This window comes from Zingiber officinale, chromosome 8B (assembly GCF_018446385.1).
Source record: "Zingiber officinale cultivar Zhangliang chromosome 8B, Zo_v1.1, whole genome shotgun sequence".
In the NCBI taxonomy this organism is placed as follows: domain Eukaryota; kingdom Viridiplantae; phylum Streptophyta; class Magnoliopsida; order Zingiberales; family Zingiberaceae; genus Zingiber; species Zingiber officinale.
In genome coordinates this window covers 40,810,216-40,823,191 of record NC_056001.1, presented here as the reverse complement: position 1 = coordinate 40,823,191, position 12,976 = coordinate 40,810,216, and the positions used below count along the sequence as shown (strand labels likewise).

Below are 12,976 nucleotides of genomic sequence, written 5' to 3'. Positions count from 1 at the left end.
TCCTCCGGTCAACTGTACCTGTATCCAGCGACCGGGTTCCCCCGGTCTCTGGTACCTCGGTGCTCGAGGTGAATCCCACAAATGTATGAGTAACCAGATAATAACAGAATAGTAGTAAAATAAACAGATACCGAGTACGAGAACGTACCCTGGCCCAGGGGGGCGCCCTCGGATGGGTGGATGAGCTGATCGGGCTACTGACCGAGTCGTCGCGACTCTGAATAGTAGATAAATGCCCGCTCGGTGAGTAGTTGGCTCCAGTGGCTCGGATGATGCACTATCCGACTACAACCTCGGCTCGCAGGCCAAAATACAACAGTGGCTCGCAAGCCGGAACACGGCACGCAGGCCGGATAAACCCAATAACCCACCATGATGATAACGATGCAAAGAGTAAAATACCTCGGCGCGATGGCCGGAATTACCCAAATAGTACCAAGCTGCGGCTACCTGGAAGGTGACAATATCTACTAAAGACAGCGGCAGTAGACGCGTGAGGGGGAGGCTGCGGCTGTCGGCGGCGGCTGTGGCCGCGGGGGAAGGCAGCGGTGGACGCTGTGGACTGCAGTGAGCGACGGAGGATGACGATGGTGGTCGCCGGAGGGCGGCGCCAGCTGGGAGCAGTGATGGCGGCTGCTGGAGATGTCGGCAGCGACATCTGTTGTCGCTGGAAGCCGTGACGACGGTATACGCCGGAAGTGGCGAAGCTAACGCCGAAGACAGTGGCGACGGTGACAACTGCCGAGGGCGACAGCAATGATGGGAAGCGTCGGCCGAAGATCTCTACAGGCGAGGGAAAACGAAAGCCGGCAACGCGAGGAGGAGGAGAAGAGGCTAGGCGAGGGCGGCCGGCGATGGCCCCGGCGAACAGTGCCCGATGGGGAGGAAGAAGACCTCCCGTCATCTCCGCTGGCGGCGGCCTCCTCCACCACGAGAAAAATCCCCCTCTTTTTTTCTGTGAACAGTGCTGCCTTTATCTCAAAAACCTACCCCTGCCAAATGTCCATACTGCCCTCCTCCCTAATCTCTTCACCGGATCATATATATATAGAGAGAGAGAGAGAGAAGTGATATGCTGTGGACAAAGCCGTGCGGATCGCTGCGGACATGCCTTCCTGATCGGTCACCAGTCCTATCAGGGAATCTCCTGATCGGTCTCTGGACCGATCAGGGAATCGATCAAGTCCCGCAGGATATCACTGATCGGTCCAGAGACCGATCAGGATATGTCCTGATCGGTCCACAGACCGATCAGAAGCCTCCCAGACCAATTAGGATATGTCCTGATCGATCCAGAGGGCATGTCGCGTCGACGTCGCGCACAGTCGCGCATCTTAAGTCTCGCAGGATATCACTTCTATATATATATATATATGATTGATATGCTGCGTGCCTGCACAGTGCGCGACTGTGCGCGCGCAGCATATCAATCGACGTTTTTTAATTTTTTTTTATTAGTTTTTAAATTAAAAAATAATTAAAAAATTTCTTTATGATTTTATTTCTAGGGTTCAGGCTTTGGTTGTAGTATTAAAACTATTATTTTTTTTAGATTTTACCTATAGGGTTTAGGCTTTCCAATTAGGTTATAGTGTTTGGTTTAAAAAAAACATTAAAATAAAATTAATTTAAGTATTTATTGAGTATTGTAATATGTTAAGGGGATATATTAATGTATTAGAAATTTATATAAGGAAATGTGAAATTTTTTAATTATTTTTTAATTTAAAAACTAATAAAAAAAATTAAAAACCGCCGATTGATATGCTGCGCGCGCACAGTCGCGCACTGTGCAGGCGCGCAGCATATCAATCTTCTATATATATATATATGTATGGAACTGTCATATCAACGGCCCTCTTAGAGTTGGTCTCATGGATATAAAAGGAGATAAATATAGATAAAGTGCATGACAAAGACGTTAACACCAGACAATAATATTCCGAGTATCAACACTTGGAATCATGTATTTTTCATCTGTGCTATGCCTGAGACAAGATGTGGAAGATAACCAAGATCGACTTAAAAGTTATAGTTGAAGACAAAGGCAAGTATGATGGAGAGGATTGTGTCGATATAGAATAAGTATCAATGCCACTTTCCCTTTTTTTTGTCCTACTTTCCCAAAAAGTTTATGTGGCGTTAATAATAGAAATAAGGGCAAGTTTGAACTAAGTCGGCAACGGTTGAACGTATATATCGCTCCGCTGAGATCCGTGATATTAATAAATAGCGGCGACACGCTTGATGTCGGCCGAGCCGTCACAAACCGCGGCATGATCAACGGGTCCACTCCTCGCTGACATTGACTCGCTTCCATTTCAAAATCATTTCCCTTTCTGACCTGATTCTTCTTCTACTCCGCGGGACGCGGATGGGACGGCAGATTTGGAAGCTTTGGATGTGTTCGTGAAACGTGGATTTTTGACTCGTACTTGTTCTTTCTTTTTATCCTTTTCATGGTGGAATTAACTAGGCGAAAATTGTTTTTTTTTTCTCCTTCTGTGCTCACGGCGGTCGACGTTCCTGTTTTTTGTTTTATCTTGATGCGAAGGAGTTGAAGTTGTGCGCAGCGGTGAGTAGTGTGGGGGAAGATGGGATTTTTTAGCACGGTGTCGGGCTTCTTCGGGTTTGGAGTGGGGCTGACTGTGGGGATCGTTGCTGGATACTACCTCTTCGTCTACTTCCTGTCCTCTGATGTCGATCAGGTAGGCGCTGCTTTATGAGCTTTATATCTAAAGTTGGTTCACATCGTTGGCCTACGCTTTAGATCTGTTCTTATTGTGACGTGCGTGCATTTGACTAGGAGTGATTTGCTTTGAACTTTTGCTTTATGTTGTCATGGTTTTGAGAATTTAGAATGTAAGATGAGGTTTCGTGATCCGATGATTCATCTGAAATCTAAAATGTCGATTTTGGATGAATTTGACATGGTTCTGTATTGATCAGGAGCAGATTTCTGGATATCATAGTCCTAAGACGATAGCTTTGTTAAATCCTGTTCAAAAGACAATTGTTGCTTTATTATCATATGTTCTTAGAAAAAAATGCAGTTATCATATGTTCTTAGAAAAAAATGCAGATCCAGGTAAACTTCAATTAGTCCGATCTAGGTTAAGGTGGTAGTCACGCTGTTAGGCTATAAAAATGCTCTCCATTAGGTTCGTCTTTAATAAACTTGTAACACAGAAGATTTTCGCAAATAGTTTAATTTCAAATAGTACTTTTATGTCTTTAATTGTTTATCGTGTAGTTTGATGTATTATTTTGAGTACTTATATATTCATTTCTCATTATAACATCAAATATCTATGTTAGTTTTGTTGTTGTATATCATTATGCTAGTTTTAATAATTTAACTCTATTTCTTTTTTACCTGTTATTTTAGAATCACACACACATTGTTATGTTTATTGCAGATATCCATGTTAATTTTTTTGTCATTTGGGATTATGGTAGTTTTCATAATTCTTCTCTATTTCCTTTCACTCAAATTATTTTATAATCTTAGTATTATGTTTATTGCTTGAGTACTTATATATATTTATTTCATATTATAATATGAGATATCTACGTTAATTTTGTTGTCATACAAAATTATGCTACTTTTCATAGTTTTCCTTATTTCTTTTTTATTCAATTATTTTAGAGTAACATTAGTAGTATTATGTTTACTGCTTATTGATTTATTTACATATTATGCTGATAAATGTCCTTATGTATTCTCTCTTGATATCTAATTTATGCCACACTAATTATATATTGGATTTTTAAAGATATATTCTATGCATTTCTCAATATTTACATCATAATATTTGTACATTTAAATTTTGATATTATGTTTAAAAGCAGATTACTAAATTTTAGTGGGTAGTTGATTGACATTCCTTAAACTCTAAGGTTTGCATCAATTTTATCCTCTACTTTGATTTATATCATTTTCATGCTAAAATGTTTTTATCATCAAGGTTGAAAATATATTTTCATGCTTGGGTTTTGGTCATATCTTAAATGGAATGGTTTTGGTACCATTTCTTGTTGGCACAAATGGTTTTGACTCGTTATCCCTTTCATTTATTTTATTTAATTTGAAAAATTACACTATATCTTTATATAGTAATTAAATTAAAATTTTGTAATATTATATTGTACTAACTGCTAACATTCTGTGCTTTGGCATGTTTTGAAGTGTACCAGAGTGAATTCGGATAAATTTTACTCCTTTTCCCTCCTTTTACATAACTTTTTTTAATTCTAAAATTAAAATTGTAGTAATTATAAGTAAAACTTCGTTGTACTATATAGTGTTGGCATGCTTTGTCATCCATTAAAGTACATGTTGTGAACTCACATAAGTTTTACTCCTTTAATCTCCTTCCACTTAATTTATTTCTTCTAGTTGTTAATAGTTGTTTCCTAGCGAGGATCATATATTGTAAACCAGTAACCTTTCAAGATCAAAAGAGTAAAAGAAACAGTGGGGAAACTAGCTTAGTGAATGTTGGAGCTTATTTTCTTTGAATAGGTTTTGTGCCCTTTGTTATGCGCCACACATTTTGGGTGGGAATCCTTTGTTGTGCTTATAAGGTGTTTACCTGGATTCTTTTTCATTTTTTAGTTCTAGAGTGAATCCTTTCTTCTGCATATAAGGCATCTACTTGGACCTTTTTCATTTTGAAGGATATCTAAATTTAAAAATAAGCTATAACTAGTTTTTGAGAAAAGCATCATTGATATAAAATCAAAAAAGTCACTTGGTTGGTCTCAATTGCTTAAGTGAAAAAGCGTTTATGAGCTGTCAAAGTTACTTTCCTTGTCTCGCTTTGCCATCTAATGCATTGAGCAAATGAAAGCTTGAAAGTTGGAGAGATGATGCTCTGATGTTTTGCGCTTAAAATTATAGCAATTAGTTAGCTAAAAGAATTAAAATTTTGAAAAAAAAAGTTACAAAATATAACACACACTAAAAAGCATTAGTCACAATATTGTTAGTTTAATTTTTCTAAATTCGTATTGTCATGCTTTGATGTATGTTGAAGTGTGTAAGGTAAATATTCCCTTTGATGAGATTGTGGGGTAAATACTTATGTTTTATATTAAGAAATTGCTAAAGATACACTAAGCAAACAATGTACAATCACAAAATTCCATGTTTTTCCAATGAATTTTCATTTAATTACTAGTTGAAATTGTGGTGATGAATAAAGAATCAAATTTATAATCCTTAACTAGAGTGAGTTATTGGAGCAAACTCACTTTATGTAGAAAATGCTCCTTGGTCTAAATTAGTGTAAATTGCTAAATCCATCATGAAGTTTACACGTTTTAACAAATCTATCACAAACTTTCTAAAATTGTAAATCTGTCACTCCATTTGATTTTTGTTATGTTGGCATCAAGTATGGATATGACACCATGTCTAGTAAGCAATTTTGCCAACTCAAATATCATGTCATCACATAAATCCAACCAATTAATTATTATTTAAAAAATAAAATCTAAATTTAAAAAGAAAAACCTTAGGATTCACTTCCAATGCCATGCCAACCCCTATTTAATTTTTAATTGGATTGAAATATGTGGTAACATGACATTTGAGTTGACAAAATTCTGACTAGGTTTGGTGTCACATTATCATTTAATGGTACCTTAAAAAAAAATCAAGCAGGGTGATAGATTTGTTAAGTTCATGATAGACTTAATAATTTGCTCACGTAAAATAAATATGGTAGATCCTATAGGGCTAATGTATGTCATGATATAGGAGTTAACTACCGAGCAGATGGCTAAGGCCTTGGGCGAGTGCAAAATGACCACGTTGCATGTCTAAGTGGTCTATGTAGCTTATGTTCAAAGATTTGTTGCTTGATGAAAGTTTCTGCTTCAATTTCATACCTGGCACTGTTCTTTATCATATGAAATATAGTGTGGGAATTAATATTCAATGGTTTATGTTTGACCTATTTTGCATTTACTTGATCAGGATCCTAAGATTCGTCCACTTGTTGAACATGAAACGCAATCACTGGAACGTATATTTCCTGAAATTCCTCTATGGGTAAAGAGTCCAGACTATGAACGGGTATGTGGACCTGCCTAATATTAATAGACACTTGATGAATTTGCTTGAATTACTGTAAAAAACTATCAATCTATTCTTAGTTAACACTTGTTCTTCTTTTTGAAGATTGATTGGTTGAATAACTTTCTCGCACTAATGTGGCCATACCTCGATAAGGTATGTTTTGATATTAAGCTTTCTATATGTCATGGTTTCCACTTTCTCATATTGATTCCTTCTATCCTTTACAAGGCTATCTGCAAGACTGCTAAGCAAATTGCAGATCCTATTATTGCCGAGAATACTGCAAAGTACAATATTAATTCTGTTGAATTTGAAAAATTCACTCTTGGTTCACTGCCACCAACTTTTCAAGGTTAGCTTTTTTGTTATTCTTTTCTATGGTACTTTGTGAATATCTATGCATTGGTGATTTTTTTTGTTTACCTTTTCCAATCAAATTAGTTGGCTTTTTATAAGAAAAATACATTTACCATTTAATTTTCAGTTCCACTTGAACTTTTTTGCAACTTTTTTACACTTTTATACAAAAGCTGACACTGTTTTTATTAGATAAAATCACAAGCCCAACAATTCTAAAAGGAAGTCCAATCTACTTCTTGAGCTGTTACTCTATTCCTCCAATATTCTTACTTGTCTGAGAATTAATATTTTTATGGAAATCAGACTAAATTTTTTTTTGTCCCAACTCCACAGTTGTTTTTGTGTTATATTCTATCGAGTATTTTGTTTTGGTTTCATTCTGGACTTCAAGTACGGATTTTAGTTTCATGCTTTTGCTTATTTTCTGATAACATCTGAGTGTCAACTTCTGCCAGGAATGAAAGTTTACAGTACAGATGAGAAGGAACTTATTATGGAACCATCACTTAAATGGGCTGGGAATCCCAATGTAACTATCGCTGCCAAAGCCTATGGATTAAAATTGTCTATACAGGTCATTCACATTTCTCTCTCTCATAGTATATTTTCATTTCATTGCTGGAATGCTATTCTGCTAGTTTGTATTTGGAGACAGAAGGTTACATATTTGCATGTTGAGATTTTCAGGTTGTAGATTTACAAATCTTTGCTTCTCCACGAATTACTTTAAAACCATTGGTCCCTAGCTTCCCTTGTTTTGCAAATATCTTTGTGTCCCTCATGGAGAAGGTTAGTGAAATAGAACTTACTCTTTCATTTTAAATCTTCATCAATAAGCTACTCTCATCATATGCAACCACTCAATGTATTCTGTTGTTTGATCATACTCTCTGTTACAGCCACATGTTGACTTTGGATTAAAACTTGTTGGGGCTGATCTTATGGCCATTCCTGGCCTTTACAGATTTGTTCAGGTGGTTATTTTCCCCATTTAATTGAATAATATGCTACTATTGTTGGGTATCTGTATGTATCATCTATCATGCAGTATTGTCATTTATGTTAGTTTAATTATTAAGAAACTTGAAATATTAATCCAAAATATCCTCACTACTCCATTTGCTACATAAGAGAAGACTTGACATTAGTGAGTTGAGTTGTTTTCGTAGATGTTCACAAAGAATTTTTATTGCATATGTATGAATTCCTTTACTGAGATTTCAGTGATAGAGTGATTTGGGGAAGAGGCTCTGGGACAATGATTAGATGTCTACAAAGAATTTTTATTGCATACGTATGAATTAAATTCCTTAACTGAGATTTCAGTGATAGAGTCATTTGAGGAAGAGGCTCTGGTTCAATGATCTGTTTTTCTCGCAATCACATTTTTTTTTCTAATTGGATGGACTGCCATGAGTGCCTAGTATCTGTTAGATATCTATTTAAAAGAATAGAAAAATGACTTAGGAGTTGTTTGAGTCATGTAATCATCAACCGACACTGAATTATGTACCAAAATCTGAGCCAACTTGTGTGCTTTATATGATTTCCAGTTTTCTTTTTTTATTATTAACTTATGTTACCTTGTTTGCAGGAGACCATAAAGAAACAAGTTGCAAATATGTATCTGTGGCCTAAATACCTACAAGTGCCTGTACTTGATGCTTCAAAGTAATTTTCATGTCAATATAGGACATGTTACAAATGTTAATTTTAACAGTTTGAATATGAGACACTGACAACTAAGCCAATGAAACTATGTAATGTTGCAGAGCCTCAAATAAGCCTGTTGGAATGCTGCATGTGAAGATTGTCAGTGCACATAAACTAAGAAAGAAAGATTTATTTGGCAAATCAGATCCGTATGTGAAACTTAAGCTTTCAGACGATAAACTTCCGTCAAAGAAGACAACCATCAAGAAGAGCAACTTAAACCCTGAGTGGAACGAAGAATTCAATTTTGTTATAAGAGACCCAGAAAATCAACAATTGGACCTTAGTGTTTATGACTGGGAACAGGTATGAATTTCTTGATACATGTATTTCTTTCCTTTCTTTACTGCTTTACCTTATTGAAATTAGTTATGTTTCTGCACATTCTTTATGTAGGTGGGAAAACATGAAAAAATGGGCATGAATGTTATTCGGTTAAATGAACTTAACGCTGATGAGCCAAAAATTTTAACACTCGACTTGGTGAAGAGTCTTGATAGTATTGAGGTTCAGAATGACAAATTTCGTGGGCAGATTGTTGTGGAAGCAACATACAAGCCTTTTAAGGAAGATAAATTGTTAGAGGTTGATAGTGAGAAGGCTAATGGAGTACACGCTCCTAATAGTACTCCTACAGGTGGTGGCGTGCTTGTTGTTACCATTCATGAAGCTCAAGATCTTGAGGGAAAGCACCATACGAACCCCTATGTGCGTCTTACCTTTAGAGGAGAGGCGAAGAAAACTAAGGTATTTTGTGAACCAGGTGCCTACAATCTCAATATTTAAGTTGTTTCTGAAAATTGTTATTCTACTTCTGAGATTAATATCAATTTGAATGCAGCATATCAAGAAAAACAGAGATCCAAGATGGGAAGAAGTACACCAATTTGTATGTGAGGAGCCTCCTATCAATGAGAGAATACAAGTGGACGTACATAGCAAGGCACCGAGTATTGGTATACACTCCAAGGTACTGCTTTTACATCTCAGTTTTACATTATTTTTATATATAATTAACTTAGCAAGATTAATTCACTTAATTAATATACCAAAGTGACTGCAAAACAGATATGTCAAATGTGTATTTTGTATCCTATTGCATTTGGGTAAATATAAATTACACAAATGATTTGATCATGAATGGAGCAAGATAATGGAAACATTTGAATGTACACAACAAACACTATCTTTGCAAATATGTTTAGCTAGACGTGATTTTCAACACAATTTATCTTTTATCAACAAAGATGAGATGATAATTTTCATGATTGACTTGAGCACAATTATCAATATGCAATATAAAGGCACTTAAAGTTTTGCATCTCATTTTTGCAAGAAACATTTTAGTATTTAAGTAGGTCTTGTTTAATTGAACCTCATTGTAATACTTCAGGTACAAAAAAAAAATCAGAAATTGCAATTTTCATTGCTTGATATCAATTACATGATAGTGAGGGTATTATGTATAGTCTACTACATGAGATTTTAAACTGATTTGTTCAACTCAACCTCAAGTTTATTGGTCAATTCTGCTTTTAATGGATCATCTTCTAAAATAATCTCCTTCAAGCTCAATTTGGGGGGGATATTTGACTAGGTTGGGGTTGGAGCTAAGTTGTTGAACTAAATGGGTGCAAGTGTCTTGGTGAGCTCACCTTTAGAAGTGGAATATAATCGAATATTGCTCATGTGTAAATGTTGTCGAGTGATTGACGATTGTGTTTTTTTTGTGTCCTATTCTTGCATGAAATACATCATGATATCCTATTTTTATATGGCATTTTCACCGCCATAATAAAGTAGATTGTGAAGTAGAAATGCCCATATCATTAACTAGGCGTCATAGCCACATGATGTTGGAGACGGTGTTGGCTAATGCACGTATTCAACTTATGTGTTGTACGGATACAAGTTTTTTTACTTCTTACTTTTCTAGGATACAAGAGAATCACCCATGACTATGCAAAATCCAACTGTTTTTTCCTCCTCAGCCCGATCAATGCCATTATATGCTCTTAAAGAGAGTAAAGAGAAACATAATAACACACAATTCATGCAGAGTACAACTTCATAAGAAGCTAACATGAAATAGCCGATTATATAGAATGTTATATGTGATATGAAGTATAGTGATGGAAGGATGGTGCATTCGGTTGTTCTATTCTGGTTAGTTTCGGCTTCTTATCCAATGCGCATCTAATGTACCCAATATTAGCCTAGTAACCAAAAAAAGGATAAAAGGTCTCCTTCGTGTACACATTAGTTATAAAAATATTTTCATGCAAAATAAATAAATAATGGGAATCTATATCAAGTAAAGGGCTACCTAGGAAAAAAACAACCCTACTAATATCCCAGCCAACTAGTTCATGGTGGAGGGATGTATCTGTGGTCCATTGGTTTTGCCCAATTTTGCATTAAATTCTAGTGAGATTTAGGTAATTACATCTCCAGTTTCCGTGGCACATCTTATTGTGTCTGATGCATATTAGATTTGTTTAAGAACAACGACTGCACTCTCCTCAGTCGCAAGGGCGCTTAATCATTCTATCAAAATTCTCAAAGCAAGGCAATTAAAAAAAACAGTGAAAAATGATAAGTGGATAAATACAAGCACAAATGAAAAAGCATGAGTTCAGAATACTGTCTATTGGTAACTTGACTCCTCTAGGACTAGACATAAAATGCATGTGGCTCAATGAGAGGTAGAAGGATTCATTGATAGTACTTGAGATGAAATGAAAACACAGATGGACTTATACTGGTGGTTGGATTAGTCTAAGACTCAAATATTATGACACTACAAGCCCTCTTCCAGAGACTGAGACTGTTATGTGCTTAAGGGTAGTCACTTGGAATATAACCATTGGAAGTTAAATAGACAATAGTCAATTTTTGCCTGCCACTGGACATTGGTTGCTATACCAATCTACTGTGCGATCAATTTATAGACCGTCCAATTTTTTAGCCAGTTTTGATATTATTGAGTTTGGTTTGATTTGGGAAGGTTAGAGGCTACATATATGATGGATTTGTGGTTTGGCTGCTCCATCATAATTTGAGCCACTAAAAGAGTATTAAATTTGAGTAATTATCATTAAAATTATTTATTCAACTATTCTATCCTGTCTTGTAGAAACCTTAGCTTAAACAAATCCAAACTTCAGCATAATCAGTTCCTCGATCTGAAATCATTTTCCTTGGTTTTCATATAATGTTGTGAGCTTGATATATACAACATCAATAATCTTGAATATAAATAAAAGCATGAACTTTAAAAGCACACCAGGACAAATTATTAGTTTGTTTGTTATAATCAAAGCACTCAGGATACATAGGATTAATCAAAAGTTCAGCAGAAGTGTTGATGATTAATCAATGCCCACTATCTAATGGATGCTTTGTTATCTAGAAGGCCTGCAGTTGTTTATTCAGATTATTGAGTTCAATCTTCAGAGCACCAAATGAACCTTGATGGTGGAAACTTCGGAGAACCCCCTTAATTCGTTTCCAGTTAAATTTTCATGGAAATTAATGATTCCAAGAAATGGAGCTTATGCTAGGAGGTATGAAGTTTTTTGTATGCTCGTGGAATCAGACTTCAGAGAGATGGGGAATATGAGAAATATATATCATGGACTCATAATGGTAAAGACCTTAGGAGCTACTGCCGAGGTCCTTGGTATATAATAGAGGTCCTGGTCTTCAGTCTTTCCTTATTTTGTTGTTGCCAACATTGAGGCCAAAATCGCACTTCACTAAATGGTGGCGTGTATATGTTAAAGATTCTAATCTTCACTCTTCCTCTTTTCTCAAAAGAAGAAAAGCATGGTTCCCTATCTTAGACCACTTAAAGTGATTTTAGAATCATTCTAACTTCATAATGAAGGGAAGAAACATTCAAATAATCAATATGATTTTGCAGCCAATATCCAATGAAGGATGAACTCATTATTATGGCCTCTGCATTTTTTTCCCCTTATTTTGATTTCTTCTTTTGGTTTTTTTTCCCATTTCAGTTCCATCTCTATCTCTAACTATTTGTTCTCTCCAAGTATTTGAGATGCTCCTAATTTTGTTCAGGAAAACTTGGGGCATGTCATCATTAACCTTGCAGATGTGGTACACAACAGGAGAACCAATGAGACATATCATCTAATTGACTCGAAAAATGGAAGAATTCAGATAGAAATGGAGTGGATTACTTCTTAGAGTTTCATCTATTGAGCTAATCCCCGCACTGATTTGATATGAAAAAATTATGCGGGATGAGCAATGCTGTTGTGATATCAAGGTTGCAGAATACTGATGATTGAGACGACGAGCCTTGTAGATATTTGATTGCTTTCTTTCAACGGAGTTACATTGCTTTTGAGACTTCGGGAAACAGGTTTCATGTTGCAACAATAATCATGTTTTCATTCGAGTGTATGGATATTGATGATGATTGAGACGACGAGCCTTGTAGATATTTGATTTCTTCCTTCCAATAGAGTTACATTGTGTTTGTGTCTTCAGAAACAGATTTCATGTTCCAACAACAATTGTGTTTTCATTTGCCGAATGGTTTGCCCGAATAACATTTTGTTTTTGTTCTTTGGGATATTTTTCTCTTGGAAGTTTCGATCGGATTTCCCTATTTCATGTTCATCTTCTGCTTACAATTTTATCATTTGATATGTCACAAATATTAACAGAATTTGTGTAGGACAGTACAAGGACGGGTGGAAGTCCTCAGGTTGTATTTATTACTTTTGCTTCTCACGGGTTGATGTATTTGGTATTTATATGGTTGATTGCTTTAATAATTTTTATTTT

The 12,976-nt window shown here is 35.8% G+C and overlaps 1 protein-coding gene across 2 annotated transcripts; it reads left to right on the top strand.

Moving 5' to 3' along the window:
* The first annotated feature begins 2,290 nt into the window (after positions 1–2,290).
* LOC122016465 (synaptotagmin-2-like) lies at positions 2,291–12,740 on the top strand. Of its 2 annotated transcripts, none has more exons than XR_006121128.1 (13): positions 2,291–2,431; positions 2,555–2,708; positions 5,984–6,082; positions 6,188–6,238; positions 6,314–6,437; positions 6,901–7,019; positions 7,133–7,234; positions 7,345–7,419; positions 8,040–8,116; positions 8,218–8,464; positions 8,555–8,921; positions 9,000–9,128; positions 12,242–12,740. XR_006121128.1 is itself a non-coding variant. In XM_042573764.1 (13 exons), exons 2-13 carry the CDS (start codon positions 2,595–2,597, stop codon positions 12,368–12,370), a joined length of 1,617 nt encoding a protein of 538 aa, XP_042429698.1. In that variant the 5' UTR covers positions 2,291–2,431; positions 2,555–2,594; the 3' UTR covers positions 12,371–12,740. The 2 variants fall into 2 exon arrangements, 1 of the variants encoding a protein (XP_042429698.1); XM_042573764.1 differs by having other exon boundaries at positions 8,555–8,905.
* The last annotated feature ends 236 nt before the right edge of the window (positions 12,741–12,976 follow it).